General features: G+C 45.3%; 2 protein-coding genes across 14 annotated transcripts in view; one reads left to right on the top strand and one right to left on the bottom strand.

Moving 5' to 3' along the window:
• LOC101157087 (phospholipid phosphatase-related protein type 4) overlaps nucleotides 1–5332 on the top strand; it is a 34636-nt gene extending 29304 nt beyond the window's left edge. For all 3 annotated transcript variants that reach the window (XM_011486169.4, XM_020710755.3, XM_078935381.1), the window contains one exon: nucleotides 1174–5332. In XM_011486169.4, coding sequence (XP_011484471.1) covers nucleotides 1174–2042 — 869 coding nt within the window. In that variant the 3' untranslated portion in view covers nucleotides 2043–5332. The remainder of the gene's footprint in view (nucleotides 1–1173) is intronic.
• A 3534-nt stretch (nucleotides 5333–8866) lies between these two features.
• asph (aspartate beta-hydroxylase) overlaps nucleotides 8867–13614 on the bottom strand; it is a 36445-nt gene continuing 31697 nt past the window's right edge. For all 11 annotated transcript variants that reach the window (XM_023965536.2, XM_078935383.1, XM_023965539.2 and 8 more), the window contains one exon: nucleotides 8867–11018. In XM_023965536.2, coding sequence (XP_023821304.1) covers nucleotides 11011–11018 — 8 coding nt within the window. In that variant the 3' untranslated portion in view covers nucleotides 8867–11010. The remainder of the gene's footprint in view (nucleotides 11019–13614) is intronic.

The raw sequence follows: 13614 nt of genomic DNA, 5'->3' as shown, positions 1-13614 counted from the left end.
CTTGTGTCACCATGTACCGTATTGGAAGGAAACAAGGGCAACTGAATGAAACTCAGCTGCTGGATGACATATTACACTATTTTTAAAATGGACTTCCGTTCTCTACCCTCGGCTAATCATGGCAGGAGAATATGCGATACGCAGCAGTTATCTGTAAAGGCTGCAGCTAAATTTGCAGCGGTGCAGCAAAGATGTGTCAGCAGTTAGCGGGTCAGGTCAAGTGAGAACGAGCTCATCCGAGTGAAAACAGGCCTTTTGAGTGGAGCTGGACCAGTAAAACAATAGTTGCCCAGGCGCTCGAGGGCTTCAGGTTCTTTGGGGAGGCCGTCGTTCAGAGGTAGAGCGGTCAACCTCTGCTCGGAAGACCACACCGCCATCTGTCAAAGTGTCTTTTGGCAAGACACGTTGCTCCTGGTGGTTATAGGTTGGCGCCAGTGATGGGCAGCAGAGCCACCATTAGTGTGTGTTCATGTCTGAATGGGACGGTAAAGCACTTTCCACTAAACATGCAACTCTTTTAACCAGGACAGACTTTCACTGGGTCATGTGTTAGCCATGATCTGCTGACATATACAGTAAATCTTGCCTGAGAAGGCCCTGGTTCGAAGGTATAAATGTGGGGGTGATAGTGTGGCCTTGGGACAGACTGCCGACCTGTCCAAGGTGTACCCCGCTTTCACCCAACAGTAGCCGGGAAACGCTACGGCAACCCTGTGACCCCAAAAGGGATATAGCGGGTTAAGAAAATGGATGGATGGACTTTTCTGCCATCTTGTGGCTAGAGCCTAAAACCAAGCAGTTTTTCCCAGCATGCAACACCTGACACAAACACTTGACAGCCTTGAGTGTTTTAATGTATGCATGTGTACAGTGGTGCGGCAACTTGTGCATGGTGCATAAAAGACAATTGCACCTTACCTGACTGGCTCCTACAGGCTTGTAATAACTGTATAGACAAATTTGCTGACACTTCCACAGATGCTGCAGTATTGACTTTTTATCAGCTTTTTGGCAACGCCACCACTAAACAAAAGGAATGGCACCTAATGTTTACAGGGATTTAGATTTGTGGAAGCCTGTGAATGGAGCCATGTTGGGATACATATAGCTGATTCACCATGACCTGTTTGGATCCAAAGACGACGGTGTTGTAAATTTGCTTTTCTTTTGTAGGAGGTTTGGAGAGATCTGGCAGTATAGTACGTGTTGATGCCCACCCAGAGGCCCGGCAGCACAAACCCATAGTGAGACCCCCGAGCACAGATGGAAGTGGCTCATGGCGATGGAAACCCCCTGAGCAACGGTCATCCCTGCGGCAGACAACCTTCGTCATCAACAACCTGAACAGACATGTGGACAGCTGCGATTCTCTGAGGGATGGCAGCATGGCAGATGGTCGAAGGAGCGTCACAGGAACTGAGTCTGAGAGTGAAAGTGGCGGTGAAAGCAGAGGAGGAGGGGTCTACACCAACCACCCTCACGTTGTGCATCCTTCACATCCCCTCCACCCCAACAATAACTACCAATACCCCAACTATACCCAAAACAATCCCAATTATCCAAACTTTAATAGCGCTCATCCTAATTTCAACCCCAATTCTTCTGGCTCTAACGTGTCCTTTGCTCCCACGGTCCCCTTAGCTCCTCCCTTCCACCCCCACCCGCAGGGTGTCACCACAATAAGGGTCACCCCGGTGGAAGTGGCAGCTACCAGCAGTGACGGAGGCTCCGACTGTCAGTCTGTAGCCTCATCCAGTCGGGAGTCTACCCTGAGGAGGAAAAACAGCAGCACGACTGCCAACAACCAGGAGCGGGGACCCACCCCCGACCTTCCGAACAACCACCGCACCGACTGCGACAGCTCCACCCGCTTCCACGAAAACCTGCGGAGTTTCCAAGAGAACCCTATCCAGCCCAATTACCCCACCAGGCAGATGCAGGGGGTCTATGGACGACCAAGCCCAACTCCTCCCCCTGTCTTACCCCGCCCTGTCCTCTCTCACACCCCACCCCCGACCTTGGGGCTGGCTTATAAAGAATGACCCAGGTGTGAGATTAAAACATCCAACGTGGGCTGATGGGCATAAACTGAGACGACACAGAATCCATCTTTCATTGACAGTCAGCCCAGAGGTGGAGGGTTTGACTCCCACCTCCCCTTAAATGTTCAGAAAGGCTGCAGTGTTTTTACAATCGTGGTTTACCAACATCACGACTGGTTCAAACCTACTATGAGGCTGGTTTATGGCAGATGCACTCTGGATGATGGGGGTCCGGCTCTGCCTCTAGTCTTTTTCACCACAGCCAGGGTTCACTGTGATGTTCTTCTGTTAATCGGCCTTTTTTTGTTGTTTTTTAAATTAAGGATTGCTTTGAAGATCTGCTTGAACACCTGATGGTCTGAACTCAAGAAGAGACCTGAGGGTTTCATTTGTCCTTGTCAACCGTCCAGTGGGGATCTGAATGGAGAACTCCTCCTTCGCCTCAGCTGTGATCGGGACGGCCTTGCCTTCTGACACACAGGGGGCAGGACACCAGGCTTCTGCAGGTTCTGACGGAGATCCTGCCCCAAAGGGAACATGAGTGAGAGCCCATCAGGGCTTCAGCAGCATTGTGGTGTTGTGTTTGTGTTGGAATCATATGGTGGATGTGCGTTATTGACCCCCCCACCCCATCAGCAGACATGAAGCTCTGAGGCTCAGCTGTCAGAAAAAAAGTGCACTTTGTGGAGAAGTCAAGACAACACTTGGGACAACATTAAGATACTTTTTTTTACAGTTTGTATCTATTTATGACGTTTACATGGAGTAATGGATTCTCTGGTTCTTGGGGGGGGGGGGGGGGGGGGTGTTAGACACGTAGACGCATTTACATACGAAGACAATTTGTGATAGGTTGGTGTGACATCCCATCATCAAGAAAGAGTCAAAGAATAGCTAGTGATCGCACAAGTTCACGCTTAAATGTCAAGGTTTTGGTGTGTGGATGTTTGGATGCTCTTCATCAGCTCTCTGGGCGTCACGATGAAGAGGATTCCCCCAGGATCCCCCAGTGAGCCACACAGTTAATGTGCCACTTATACATGCTTTTATTTTGAAAGAATTTAGAAAGAGACGTGTCTTTCCTGCTTTAATCACAGGTTCAGACCATACTGTCGTCAGGATTATTGAGAGGTTCTCTTAACTTGCGGCTGACATGGTGTGTGTGGGGATGGGGGGCTTTTACGGTGGGTTTGTGGCGGTTCTGGAGGTCTGCTGGTTGGAGCACAGAAAGACTGGTGCTTGGGAATGATTCTGCCGGTTCTGCTGCTGTGAGCCTGACCCGGTTCAGAGAAAGGGTACAGGTGGTCAATCTGGAGAGGTTCAACTTGGATGAGTTTAGTTTCTTCCAAAAGGTTTATAGAAGGCGTGGAATGCTGATGGTTCAGCCCAATGGTCACAGAATCAGTGATCCGATCCGAAACGCAGATACTTCTGATCCGTACGAGTTTTCCTTTATAAGTGGCAGCAAGTTTGGTTGTGAGTCGTCATGGCAATCGCATGGCTTGATGTGAAAGGATAATCATATGTTTTTATGTAAATACAATTACTTATGGGAACTGGTTTGTATTTAGCAGAATTGTTCAAAGCTGAGGTGGAACAGCTTTATCTAGGCGCTTCAGGCAAGTTTGATCGAACTGAGAACCAAATCATTAAGCAACATCTCATCTCACAAACTAGCTGGAGAGAGATGATCTGAGTTATAGTCCGCACCAGGATCTACCCAACTCCACTACCTAACATGATTAGAGCTTTATGCTGCCAGAGAAACGTCCGATCAGCAAACGACTTTCTGTTTTATCAGCACTGACGGTCTGCAGGGTGACCCAAATGTGAGTGATGAGGTTTTTGGTTTCAAACATGCTACAGAGAGGAGCTGCTTCTGTCTCCAGCTCCTGTTTCCTCTGAGTCCAGCCTCTTCAGCCTTAGATGCTCACAGATCCTCCTGCTGACATGGCAGCCATCCCAGAGCTCGCTCGGACGGTGCCGCCGGCTCCAGAACAGTGAAGGCTCACTGTGGAGAAAGGGGGAACAGTCTTGGTAGCAGCTTTTCTAGGGGTGCGTGCACGAACCATTCTAACACACAAACTGTGGTTCATGAGGGAATTTTGTGCAAAAGTCAGCAGCTTGCTGGTGGGAAGGCTACATTTCAGAGCAGTTTGGGATGGAAATGAGTGTTTTATTAGTCATTTTTCTACGTTACCATATATTAATAAATTGAGCCTCTGTTTTTTAAATGAATGCAGGCGTATAAAAGTGCAGTGGTGGAGGCGCAGAAGTCCTTTCGTGGTTCAGGCGCTTCTGTAGGCGTCCACTGTCCATCCGTCCATCCGTCTGACTGCATGCAGAACTGAGAAGCTGGTTCTGATTCTGTCCTTGTTACAGATGATGGCTTGTAATGAATGTAATCCATTTTTAGGCCTTTAGGACCGTTTGCTCTTAATTCTAAATAATTATTTGGTTTTCTCTGCACTTTTAGTCGCACATTACAGGAAATTGACATCGAGTGAGATCATTGAATCTTTTTTCTGTGATTTGTTTCTCTTTTCAAATGTTTCATTTTGTCATTTGGTAAAACTGCATGTATTCTTTGCCGCTTTCCTTCATATTCACAAATATCTAAAAAAATGTGAATTTTTCTTCATAGAGATGAGTACGAAAGAGTGGAAGCAGAATATTTTCAAACATATTTTGTTGTATTTTAAGGCATTGTGGCATTTATGGCAATTCTATTTATTTATAATAATATATTGAGTATAATATATTCATATATATATATTATGATATTGTAGGTGTTCCTTTAAACGTGGACAGGCCGCCGCTCTGAGATTTGGGTTTTGTGAGAAGCTTTTCATTAGGACGAATTTTGATAAGTCCTCTTAAAGGGCTTCTCTGACATGGAACATGTTTTTGCAGAGTTGTACATCTGAGATGAAGCGGTTCTGGACTGAAGCCTGAATCTCTAAAGCTGGTCTGTAGACTGGCGGAAGCCAAGGCGTTTTCTAGAATATGTTTTTATTAAGCGAAGCTCTCATTCTTCTTTGGTTTTCGATGCTAAAATGTGTTGGAGTGCTGTATCTGTGAACCACCTCTGAGTGCTGGAGGGAGGCTGTTTTGTACTCTGCGGCCCAGATGGGCAGAGGTTCTGCTGACGGCAGCTGGGACCCTCTGGAGCAGCAGGACCACCAGCAGAAAAGACTCCTGACAGAGGTGGTTCTGACAAAGCCAAGCATCCTGATGTTTCTGTTGTCTGGTGTTTCTGTAACTAAATAAAGGTTTGATATCCAGCCGTCTGTTGGGCTCCGTTAGCTTTAACCTGGTTCCGTCTTTAGCTTTCTCAAATTTGCTTTGCCTGATGCTCAACAACTCTTCATCACCTTATTGCAGCACCTTCATCCTCTCTCCCAGATAAATGCCTGAATCCTAAATATTCGTAAAATCCAAGAAAAAATGTTTCACTCTGCTTCCCTGCATGGATCTCCAGAACATCTATGCTCCGTTCCTCTGATGGATTCATTCCTGATCCATCCAGGTCCCAAAGAGAACCTCAGCATCTTCATCTCTGCTGCCTCCAGCTCTGTCTCTGAACAACAACATGGCTGCTCTCACCACAGTCTTCTTCACCTTTCCTTTCATCCTCTCTAACAGTCTCTCCACCTCCAGAACATTCTTGTCAGGATCTCTTCTCCTCCATTCCTCTCTCCATCCACACCATCGTAAACAGCTTGAATCTTCTCCTAATCTCTAACCTTGCCCCCTTTCCATCTGCTCTCTTCAACTCACAGGAGATCTAACGTTCTTTTTTCCATATCTTCCTGCAGCTAATCTTCTCCTCAGCAGGAGTTGGCTCCATATCAGCTTTAGTTGGAGTAAAATGCGCCTCGCTCCTCACGAACCTGAGCCTTCACGCTGGTTTTAGACAGGAGCTTGTCACAATTCAAAATTCTTCTTCATCTCCAGCTGCTATGAGATGAAGCCAAGCCGAGACGACGTCGACACATCAGGTATCTGCTGACTGTCCAGCTGATTAAGGGCTCCGGAAAGGTCATCCATTCCTGGGCAACACCAAAGGTGGTTGTAGCTCGACAGAATGATGGAAATGAAGAGGATCATAGATGGTAGAGCCTTCTATCTGCTGTACATGTCAGCAGACGTTTAAATGAGTGGACACACATGCAAGCTCTCACTTCCTCAGCTCTTTTCTGGAGGTAGGTGAAGCAGCAAGAACTGTTGGGTGAGCTGAAACTGGTCCTGAGCCAACAGAAAGCACACAGTTACCAACAGGGTTTCCTCGCTCGTCTCCAGAGTGTTTTCTCAGATTGAAACTGGCACATTTTGAAAAATATGCAGCTCCACACCAGCATGGCTCCATTCTGGGATCTTTCACATCCAGGCCAGCAGAGGAACTTCACCAAGTTGCTCTGCTACCTTTAGCTGTTCTCACAGAAACTTTGAGAACAGGAACAAGCAAGACCGGCTTGGTTTTTAGTATTCCAGCTCTTCTACAGATTTCTGAGGCTCGAGTCCCTTATGTAGAACAATCAGAAGAACACAAAGGTGAGTGAGTCTTTGCTTTGTGGTCCTGAGAGCTGGAGGAAGTGGCTGGGGCGAGGGAAGTCTGGGCATCTCTGCTTAGACTGCTGCCCCCGCGACCCGGTCCCGGATAAGCGGAGGAAGATGGATGGATGGATGGATGGGTCCTGAGATGAAGCATCAGAATTAGTCGTATCTATCAGCTCGTGTTCTCTTCTTGGTGAGTTTTTTGTTTTTGTGGTTCTGCTGTTGGTTTTGTTTAGTGTTGAGGTAAATGTTTGAATCCATTACCTGTCTGCTTTTGTGTGTTTAGTTTTTCTTACATGGATCCAGTGTGCACAGCACAAACCTGGTATTATGAATGGGTGCGTTGACCCCAACCAACAAAGCCGTCCCCCTTTCATTCAGAAGGGACACTGCTGTTGAGTATTCATGCTCACAGCAACCTGCAGCCGCGCACGGGTCTCCATGGTGACAAAGACGAGAGCGGGCCGCTGAAGCAGACTGGCGGTTGGTGTAGATGGAGAACATAGAGAAAGACCAGCTCCATCATCCCTGGACAGGAACACAAACCTCTTGTGTGTCTGTGTTTCTTCAGAGCTGAAGGTTTCTCATCGAGTGTGTGTTCCTGCACACAGGAGGCAAACCTCCGACATGCTGGTCAGAGAATCACCATGGCAACCACAGCAGAAAAATCACGACACGGAGAGAAGACAGGAACGAACGAACGCAGCGGGATGAGAAGAAAAGCATTCATCCCTTCAGGACCTGAAGATGTGATATCTGACGGTTTCCGGTACTACGGCAAGCCTTTTTACCGTCACATGAGTTACTTTTCACATAAAAGAGGGATTTTAATAGAAGCAAACCTGTTTGAATGCTGATTTTCTCTGTCCCGTCTCACCCCCCCACTCTCAGCCCTCAGCAGTTTGGTGATCTATCCAACCGCTGACTGTTGCTAGGCCAAAATTCAAACACGACAACACCGTTTTATTTCCTCAGCATCCTAAGGATTGGCCGCTGTGGTGCAGAGGTAGGGCGGTCGTTCACCGATGGGAAGATTGCAGGTTTGGTTCCTGCCTTTCTCACTCATGTGTTGAAGTGTCCTTGGGCAAGACACTACAGCCCACATTGCTCCTGGTGGTTATAGGTTGGCGCCAGTGTTCAGCAGCGGAGCCGCCATTGGTGTGTGAATGGGACTGAGACTGTAAAGCGCTTTGGGCCTTGGAGGAAGGTAGAAAACCGCTATAACCCCTGTGCTATCCTATGGGGTCAAGATGACCATTGACGTGTTCTCCCTACCATGACAAAGGTGGATAAAGGTGGAAAGATTTCATGTAATCCATGGACACCAGTGAAGATCACAAATCATTGAAGAAAAGAGGTTCACAGCACTGTCTAGTGGGTCTAGATGACCCAACTCCCAACGTTAAAGTGCCTAGAATAGCACAAAGGTTAAGTGTTCATCCTGTACTGTGGACTGAAGATAAATGCTTTGCAGTGATGTGGTTAAAAGAGCTTTGATTCTGTAGAATGACTGCAGTGTGTTTCTGTATCCATAGTCATTTTAGCGGGTTAAAAAATCCAAACCCTGGTCCTTAACTTCCCCCAAAGCGCTCATGTCACTAAGCTGCTTCGTACATTTCGTGCATTTCCCACGTATGAAAACTTTGGTCTTTCCTGATCCATGCGTGATTTCCGTCACTCTCAAGTGTTTCCTGTGATCCTCATTCGTTGGTGTGCACAGATGTCTGTTGAGGTTTTCGGCAGATGTTTCTTTTATGCGAATTTGGTTTTGAGATGTTTAAAATTTTTGGATGTTTGAGAATCATGCAGTTTATGCGTATTTTATACAAAATTCTTACATAAATCTTACGCAACCATGTGATTTTTCTGAGATGCGTAAATAAATGTGTCTTTCCACCACCATTTTACGTATATCTAACAGACTTTTCACGCATGAACCACCGATGTATAACTTCTATATTTGGCGCACATATCACAGTAAAATTACATAATTGACAAACAAGTTTTGGGTCAGATTTGCGTTTTACGTTAATTTACGTGTTCTTTGCATGCTTTTAATGTGTTTTTTTCTCTTATCTTAGCCCTAATATAATTCTTTTCAGCACTAAGACTACAACTAAATATGTATTTATGCAGATAAAGTTTACTTTGAAAAAGTCAAAACTTCTGCAGGTTTTTGATCAGATGAGCAGCTGATGGGAATGACGGTCCGACAGCTGCGCTCATTGAGGACAAACCGTCATGAAATGAAGTGCAGGATTCAGAACTGTGTTCTCTCAGACTCTTTATTGCAGCTCTCAGGTGTTTCACAGCCTCAAAAACAAGTCATTACATGAAATAATTTAAGGGGCCGGCCTCTGGTCAGCTCGTCTGCAGGGTAACATCGCCCTCTGCAGTCAGGCTGTGGTGCTGCTTTTGTTTCATAGTGTTTTCATTGAAAAAAGTCAGAAGCAGCACATTTCCTTAAACCATCTGACAGCTTATGGCTTAGTGAGAAATACTCCCAAACGCTTTTCTACAAAAAAACAAAACAAAAATAAATCTGATTATCAGAAAAATGTCTACTTTTAAACAGTTCTTAAAATCTAGAAGCTCTCTCTTGGCCACGTTCTTCATCATCAGTGTTTAAAAAGGTTTGTAGGTTAACCAGGAAGTAGAAAAGACCAGCTAGTTGTTTTCTAGAAAACACGGTTCATTTGAGCAAAGCTGACAGTTACAGAATGAGAAGACACACGAGCACGTCTGCAGTTCTGTGAAGACTGTTGCAGCTCCGCCTTACTGATGCTTTCCTACATTTTCCTGCACATCTTTTCAAGTACAGAAGTCAGACTGGATCTTTGTGTATCTGCTGCAGTCAGCGTGGATACAACCCACTCGAGCCTTTAAAAGTCCTGAGTCTCCAAGATTCTGACAGACTCGTGCCTAATCACCTCACAGCAGAGGGACACTTGAGACTGAAAAAACACACACAGGTTGTAGAGGGTTGTCCCAAAGCTGCAGAGATGATGTTCAGGACCCCCCTCAGCACAGAGCATGAGGTGAGCTGTTTTCACAGGGAGGATGCTGCTGCTTAACAAAGACAGAGATCTGCAGCTCCAACAAGATGATTGTGTAAAAGAAACCTACGGAACACACTGAACTGCTAAAAGCAAAAAACGAGAAGTTAGTGTTTTAAAGGGCGACCCAACAGCAGGTCCAGAGGGGTCGACGAATACTCTGCATGGTAACAAAGATGGGGGTGGGGGGGGGGGGGGGGGGCAAGAAAAAGGATTTAACACAACTGCATAGAATTCACACAACATAACATAGTTCAGCATCCGAATAGTGTTTGTCTGCAGGAGCCGCAGAGTTGGGGTGGGGGGGTTCTCCCCAGCATCCACCCCCTTTGATGGACCCCAACAATATCATTCCAAAAAGTCCTGCAGATAAATGAACTAACAAAGGAGAGGACACAGGAAGTACTCCTTCAAAAAGACATGGAATCAGGAAGTACCCCCCCCCCCCAAAAAAAAAAAGAAGACATGGAACGAGGAAGTACTCCTTCACAAAGGAATAGAACCAGGAATTACTCCTTCAAAAAGACATGACAACAGGAAGTACCCCCCTAAAAAGAAATGGAACCAGGAAGTACCCATCCAAACAGACATGAAAACAAGGAGTACCCCTTCACAAAGAAATTAAAAGAGGAAGTACCCCCCCAAAAAGACATGGAAACAGGAAATACTCTTTCAAAAAGAAATGAAAAGAAGAAGTACTCCCAAAGAAAGTACTAAGGAAAAGTCATGGCAAAAGTACTTTTAATTGAAAATCTTGGAAACAGGAAATACCCCTTTAAAAAGATGTGGAAACAGGAAGAAATTCTTCAGGAAATCGTGGAAAAAGGGAGTACGATGAACTTGAAGACAAGTAAACAGCAAGTACTCATTCAGAAAAGTTGTGGAACCGGAAATTCTTCGTCAGGAAAGACGTAAAAAGAGAAGATATTCCTCCAGTAAAGATATTAAAAACTGGAAGAAATTCTTTGGGAAGATCATGGGAAAGAAAAGTACTTATTCAGGAAAGCACCAAAACAAAAGTACTTTGTAAAGAAAACATGGAAATAGTGAGTACTTTTTTCAGAAAATATGTGGTAAAGGAAAATGCGTCTTGAGGAGATACATAGAAATATATGAACTGTCCTGTGAGTAAAGAGATGGAAATAGGAAGTACTAATTCAAGAAAGACAACAAAACAAAAAGTACCCCAACAGTAAACAGCTACTTTCTCACAGCTTTAAGAAAAAACTTTCACACAGGCTTCAAATACAGAGGATAGGTGGTGTTGCCATGACGACTTTCTCTCTCGTTTGTGTTTGGTGCTGATGCCACATGAGTGGGTCACGCGTCCATCGGCACAGCACCCCCTCCTGCCTCTACGTTTCTGTGGAAACACAAAAACACAACAAATTGTAGGGTAAAAAAGCATTAGTCACAGTGCTGCATTAGTCCTGCAGCACAGATTCAAAACAAGTTCAAATATCTGAACTTTGGCGAGGTCGCTGCGTCGCATCACCCAACGTGGGCACAAGACGTTTTCAGAGTAGAATACGCATCCAGTATGGTGGATCGGTCTGGTTGTCCTCCTGAACTTCCATCTATTCATTTTCTTAATGTATCCCTTCTGGGGCCACGGTGTTGCTGGAGCCCGTCCAGCAAATATGGAGGACCACCCCCATCCCACAACCCCGCGGCTGGCTTCTCGTGTCATAAATGTTGCTGACCTTTTAATCTATTGTCAGAGTGGATTATTATTGGAACGAGCACATTTTCTGATCTTCTGCTGCCGTGAGAGGCAAAGCTCTTAATGTCTAGACTTGCGTTTACATGTAGGGATTAGGAAAAGAGTGGACCCTACACCAATGTTGTCATGTTCATATTCGACAGTAAAAAGAAAAAATGGATGACGGCACACCAAAGTCCCAATGCTAGGAACATGTTGGACTTGGCTTTTCTAGCAGTTTTATTTCAAGTCAGTCTGCTGCAGCAGGAGGATCGGATTTGACACGCTTATTTTATTTTGAAAGGAACTGCTGCTAAAGTGAAAGAAGTTCAAATTGTTATGTGTAAAAAAAATATAAAACTTTATGCTTCAATTTTTTTAAATATTTAAAGCTACATTTTATGAATGAATGGATTAACGACCACAGAAACATCAATCAAATGTGTTTTTCTAAGCAGGGAAGTGAGACTTTGTGGCTCTGACTGGGCTTTGGACAGTTAGAAATGAACCCAAACGGCTCTGTCAGACAGAAACAGACCGCTGACTTCTTCAAGGTGTACCTCATTCTGCCCAACAGTAGCAGTGGAATTTAGTGGGTTCTGATGAAGAATGGATGGATGTAAAACTGTAGCGTTTGTTATGTATCTAGTAAATTGGTTTGGCCGTGGTGCAGCCGTAGGGTGGTCGACCCATGATCGCATTATTGCAGGTTCGAATTCCGCCTTGCACGCCCATGAGTCGATGTGTCCTTGGGCAAAACACTGACCCCACCTTGCCTCTGGTGGTAAGTTGGCGTCAGTGTTCGGCTGCGAAGCCGCCACCAGTGTGTGAATGTGTGTGTGACTGGGTGAATGTGTCTGTTACTGTTAAGCACTTTGAGCCTTGTAGGTAGAAAAGTTCTCTAATAGACGTCTAAAAATATCCAAAGATCAGATGTCTAGATGTGTAGGAGACCTATGTCCTTCAGAACAGTATTGGTAGACATCTAATAGAGTTGTCTAAAATGTCCAGTAGACATCTACAGTAGATGTACATTAGCTATCTAAAAGACATCTTGGATCCGGTGAGAAGAAAATATTCAAATGGCTCGTTTACAACGTGCAAGGCAGGATGGGACTGCATAATACCGTAATTTCCAGATTATAAACCGCTACTTTTGTCATACGCTTTCAACCCTGCAGTTTATTCAATGATGCGGCTAATTTATGCATTTTTTCTAACGGCTGCTAGGGGCGCTCGAACAGAAAAGGAAAGAGTGAGACGGGGGATAAGGTATATGTGTCGAGGAAGATGCAAGTTTAATGTAAATTCCTGCTTTATGAATGAATAGCACGAACAGACCCTCATCATGGAAAATGCAAGAAGAAATGCAAGTTAAAAGCAATGGTTAACAGCAGTGTGAAAAAATCCACCATCCCCCAACGGGTTTGGAAAAGCCGGTCTGCTGCGTGACAGAGAGGACAGTGCAGACTCAGGAGAGAATTTACCTCAGGATGAGAGTGACACTGACAGCGACAACGAAGGAGAGACACAGAGTGTGTGTGGTGAAGAATATCTGACGCTTTTCCAATCCGACACTGAGGAGGAAGACTTCCATGGTTTCAGTGCACAGGAAGTTCGTGCTGCGCAGAGGCGAGCGCCAATAAGTTACTGCTGCTCTCAGTGACTTTTACCGGTAAGTTTTTTTAACCAGTCCTGTTAGTGCTGTTACTACCGTATTGCTGCCGTGTTACTGCCGTGTCACAGGCACTGTTTGGAATGGAGCTGTGACGTGTGGGATTTTTGATCACTGCGGTGATGAAGCAGGAGGAGTCACGGTGTCGCGGTTACAAATAAATACCAGTATAAATAATAATTACAACGCAGTATTCTTTGTTAACAAATAACAGTAACAACTAACTATCTACCTAATGAACTAACTACATAGGTGTTGTAGAATGAGTATGTGTTTGTGTGTCAGCAAACTGGGTGTGTAGGAGGAAGGAGCGTGAGTGAGTGAGAGCCTCCCTCTCCCTCTAGCTCTGAACGAGCTCTCCCCTCTTTCTTACACACGCCGGTGAGCGGTTTCAGCACATACACATCCTCATTCTACAACACATGTTTCAATGTGGGCACATGCGGCTTAGACAGGTGCGACTTATGTATGTACAAAATGTTTTATCCTTGTAGTGTGCGTCTTATAATCAGGTGCGCTCTATAGTCCGGAAATGACGGTACATTTCTATAGGTGTGAACACTGAAATAGCCATAGATCTCT

The sequence above is a fragment of the Oryzias latipes genome, chromosome 17 (genome assembly GCF_053564925.1).
Source record: "Oryzias latipes strain Hd-rR chromosome 17, Olatipes_Hd-rR_3.1".
NCBI lineage: Eukaryota > Metazoa > Chordata > Actinopteri > Beloniformes > Adrianichthyidae > Oryzias > Oryzias latipes.
Note: the sequence above shows the minus strand (reverse complement) of the source record. Positions and strands in the feature narration are given on the sequence as shown.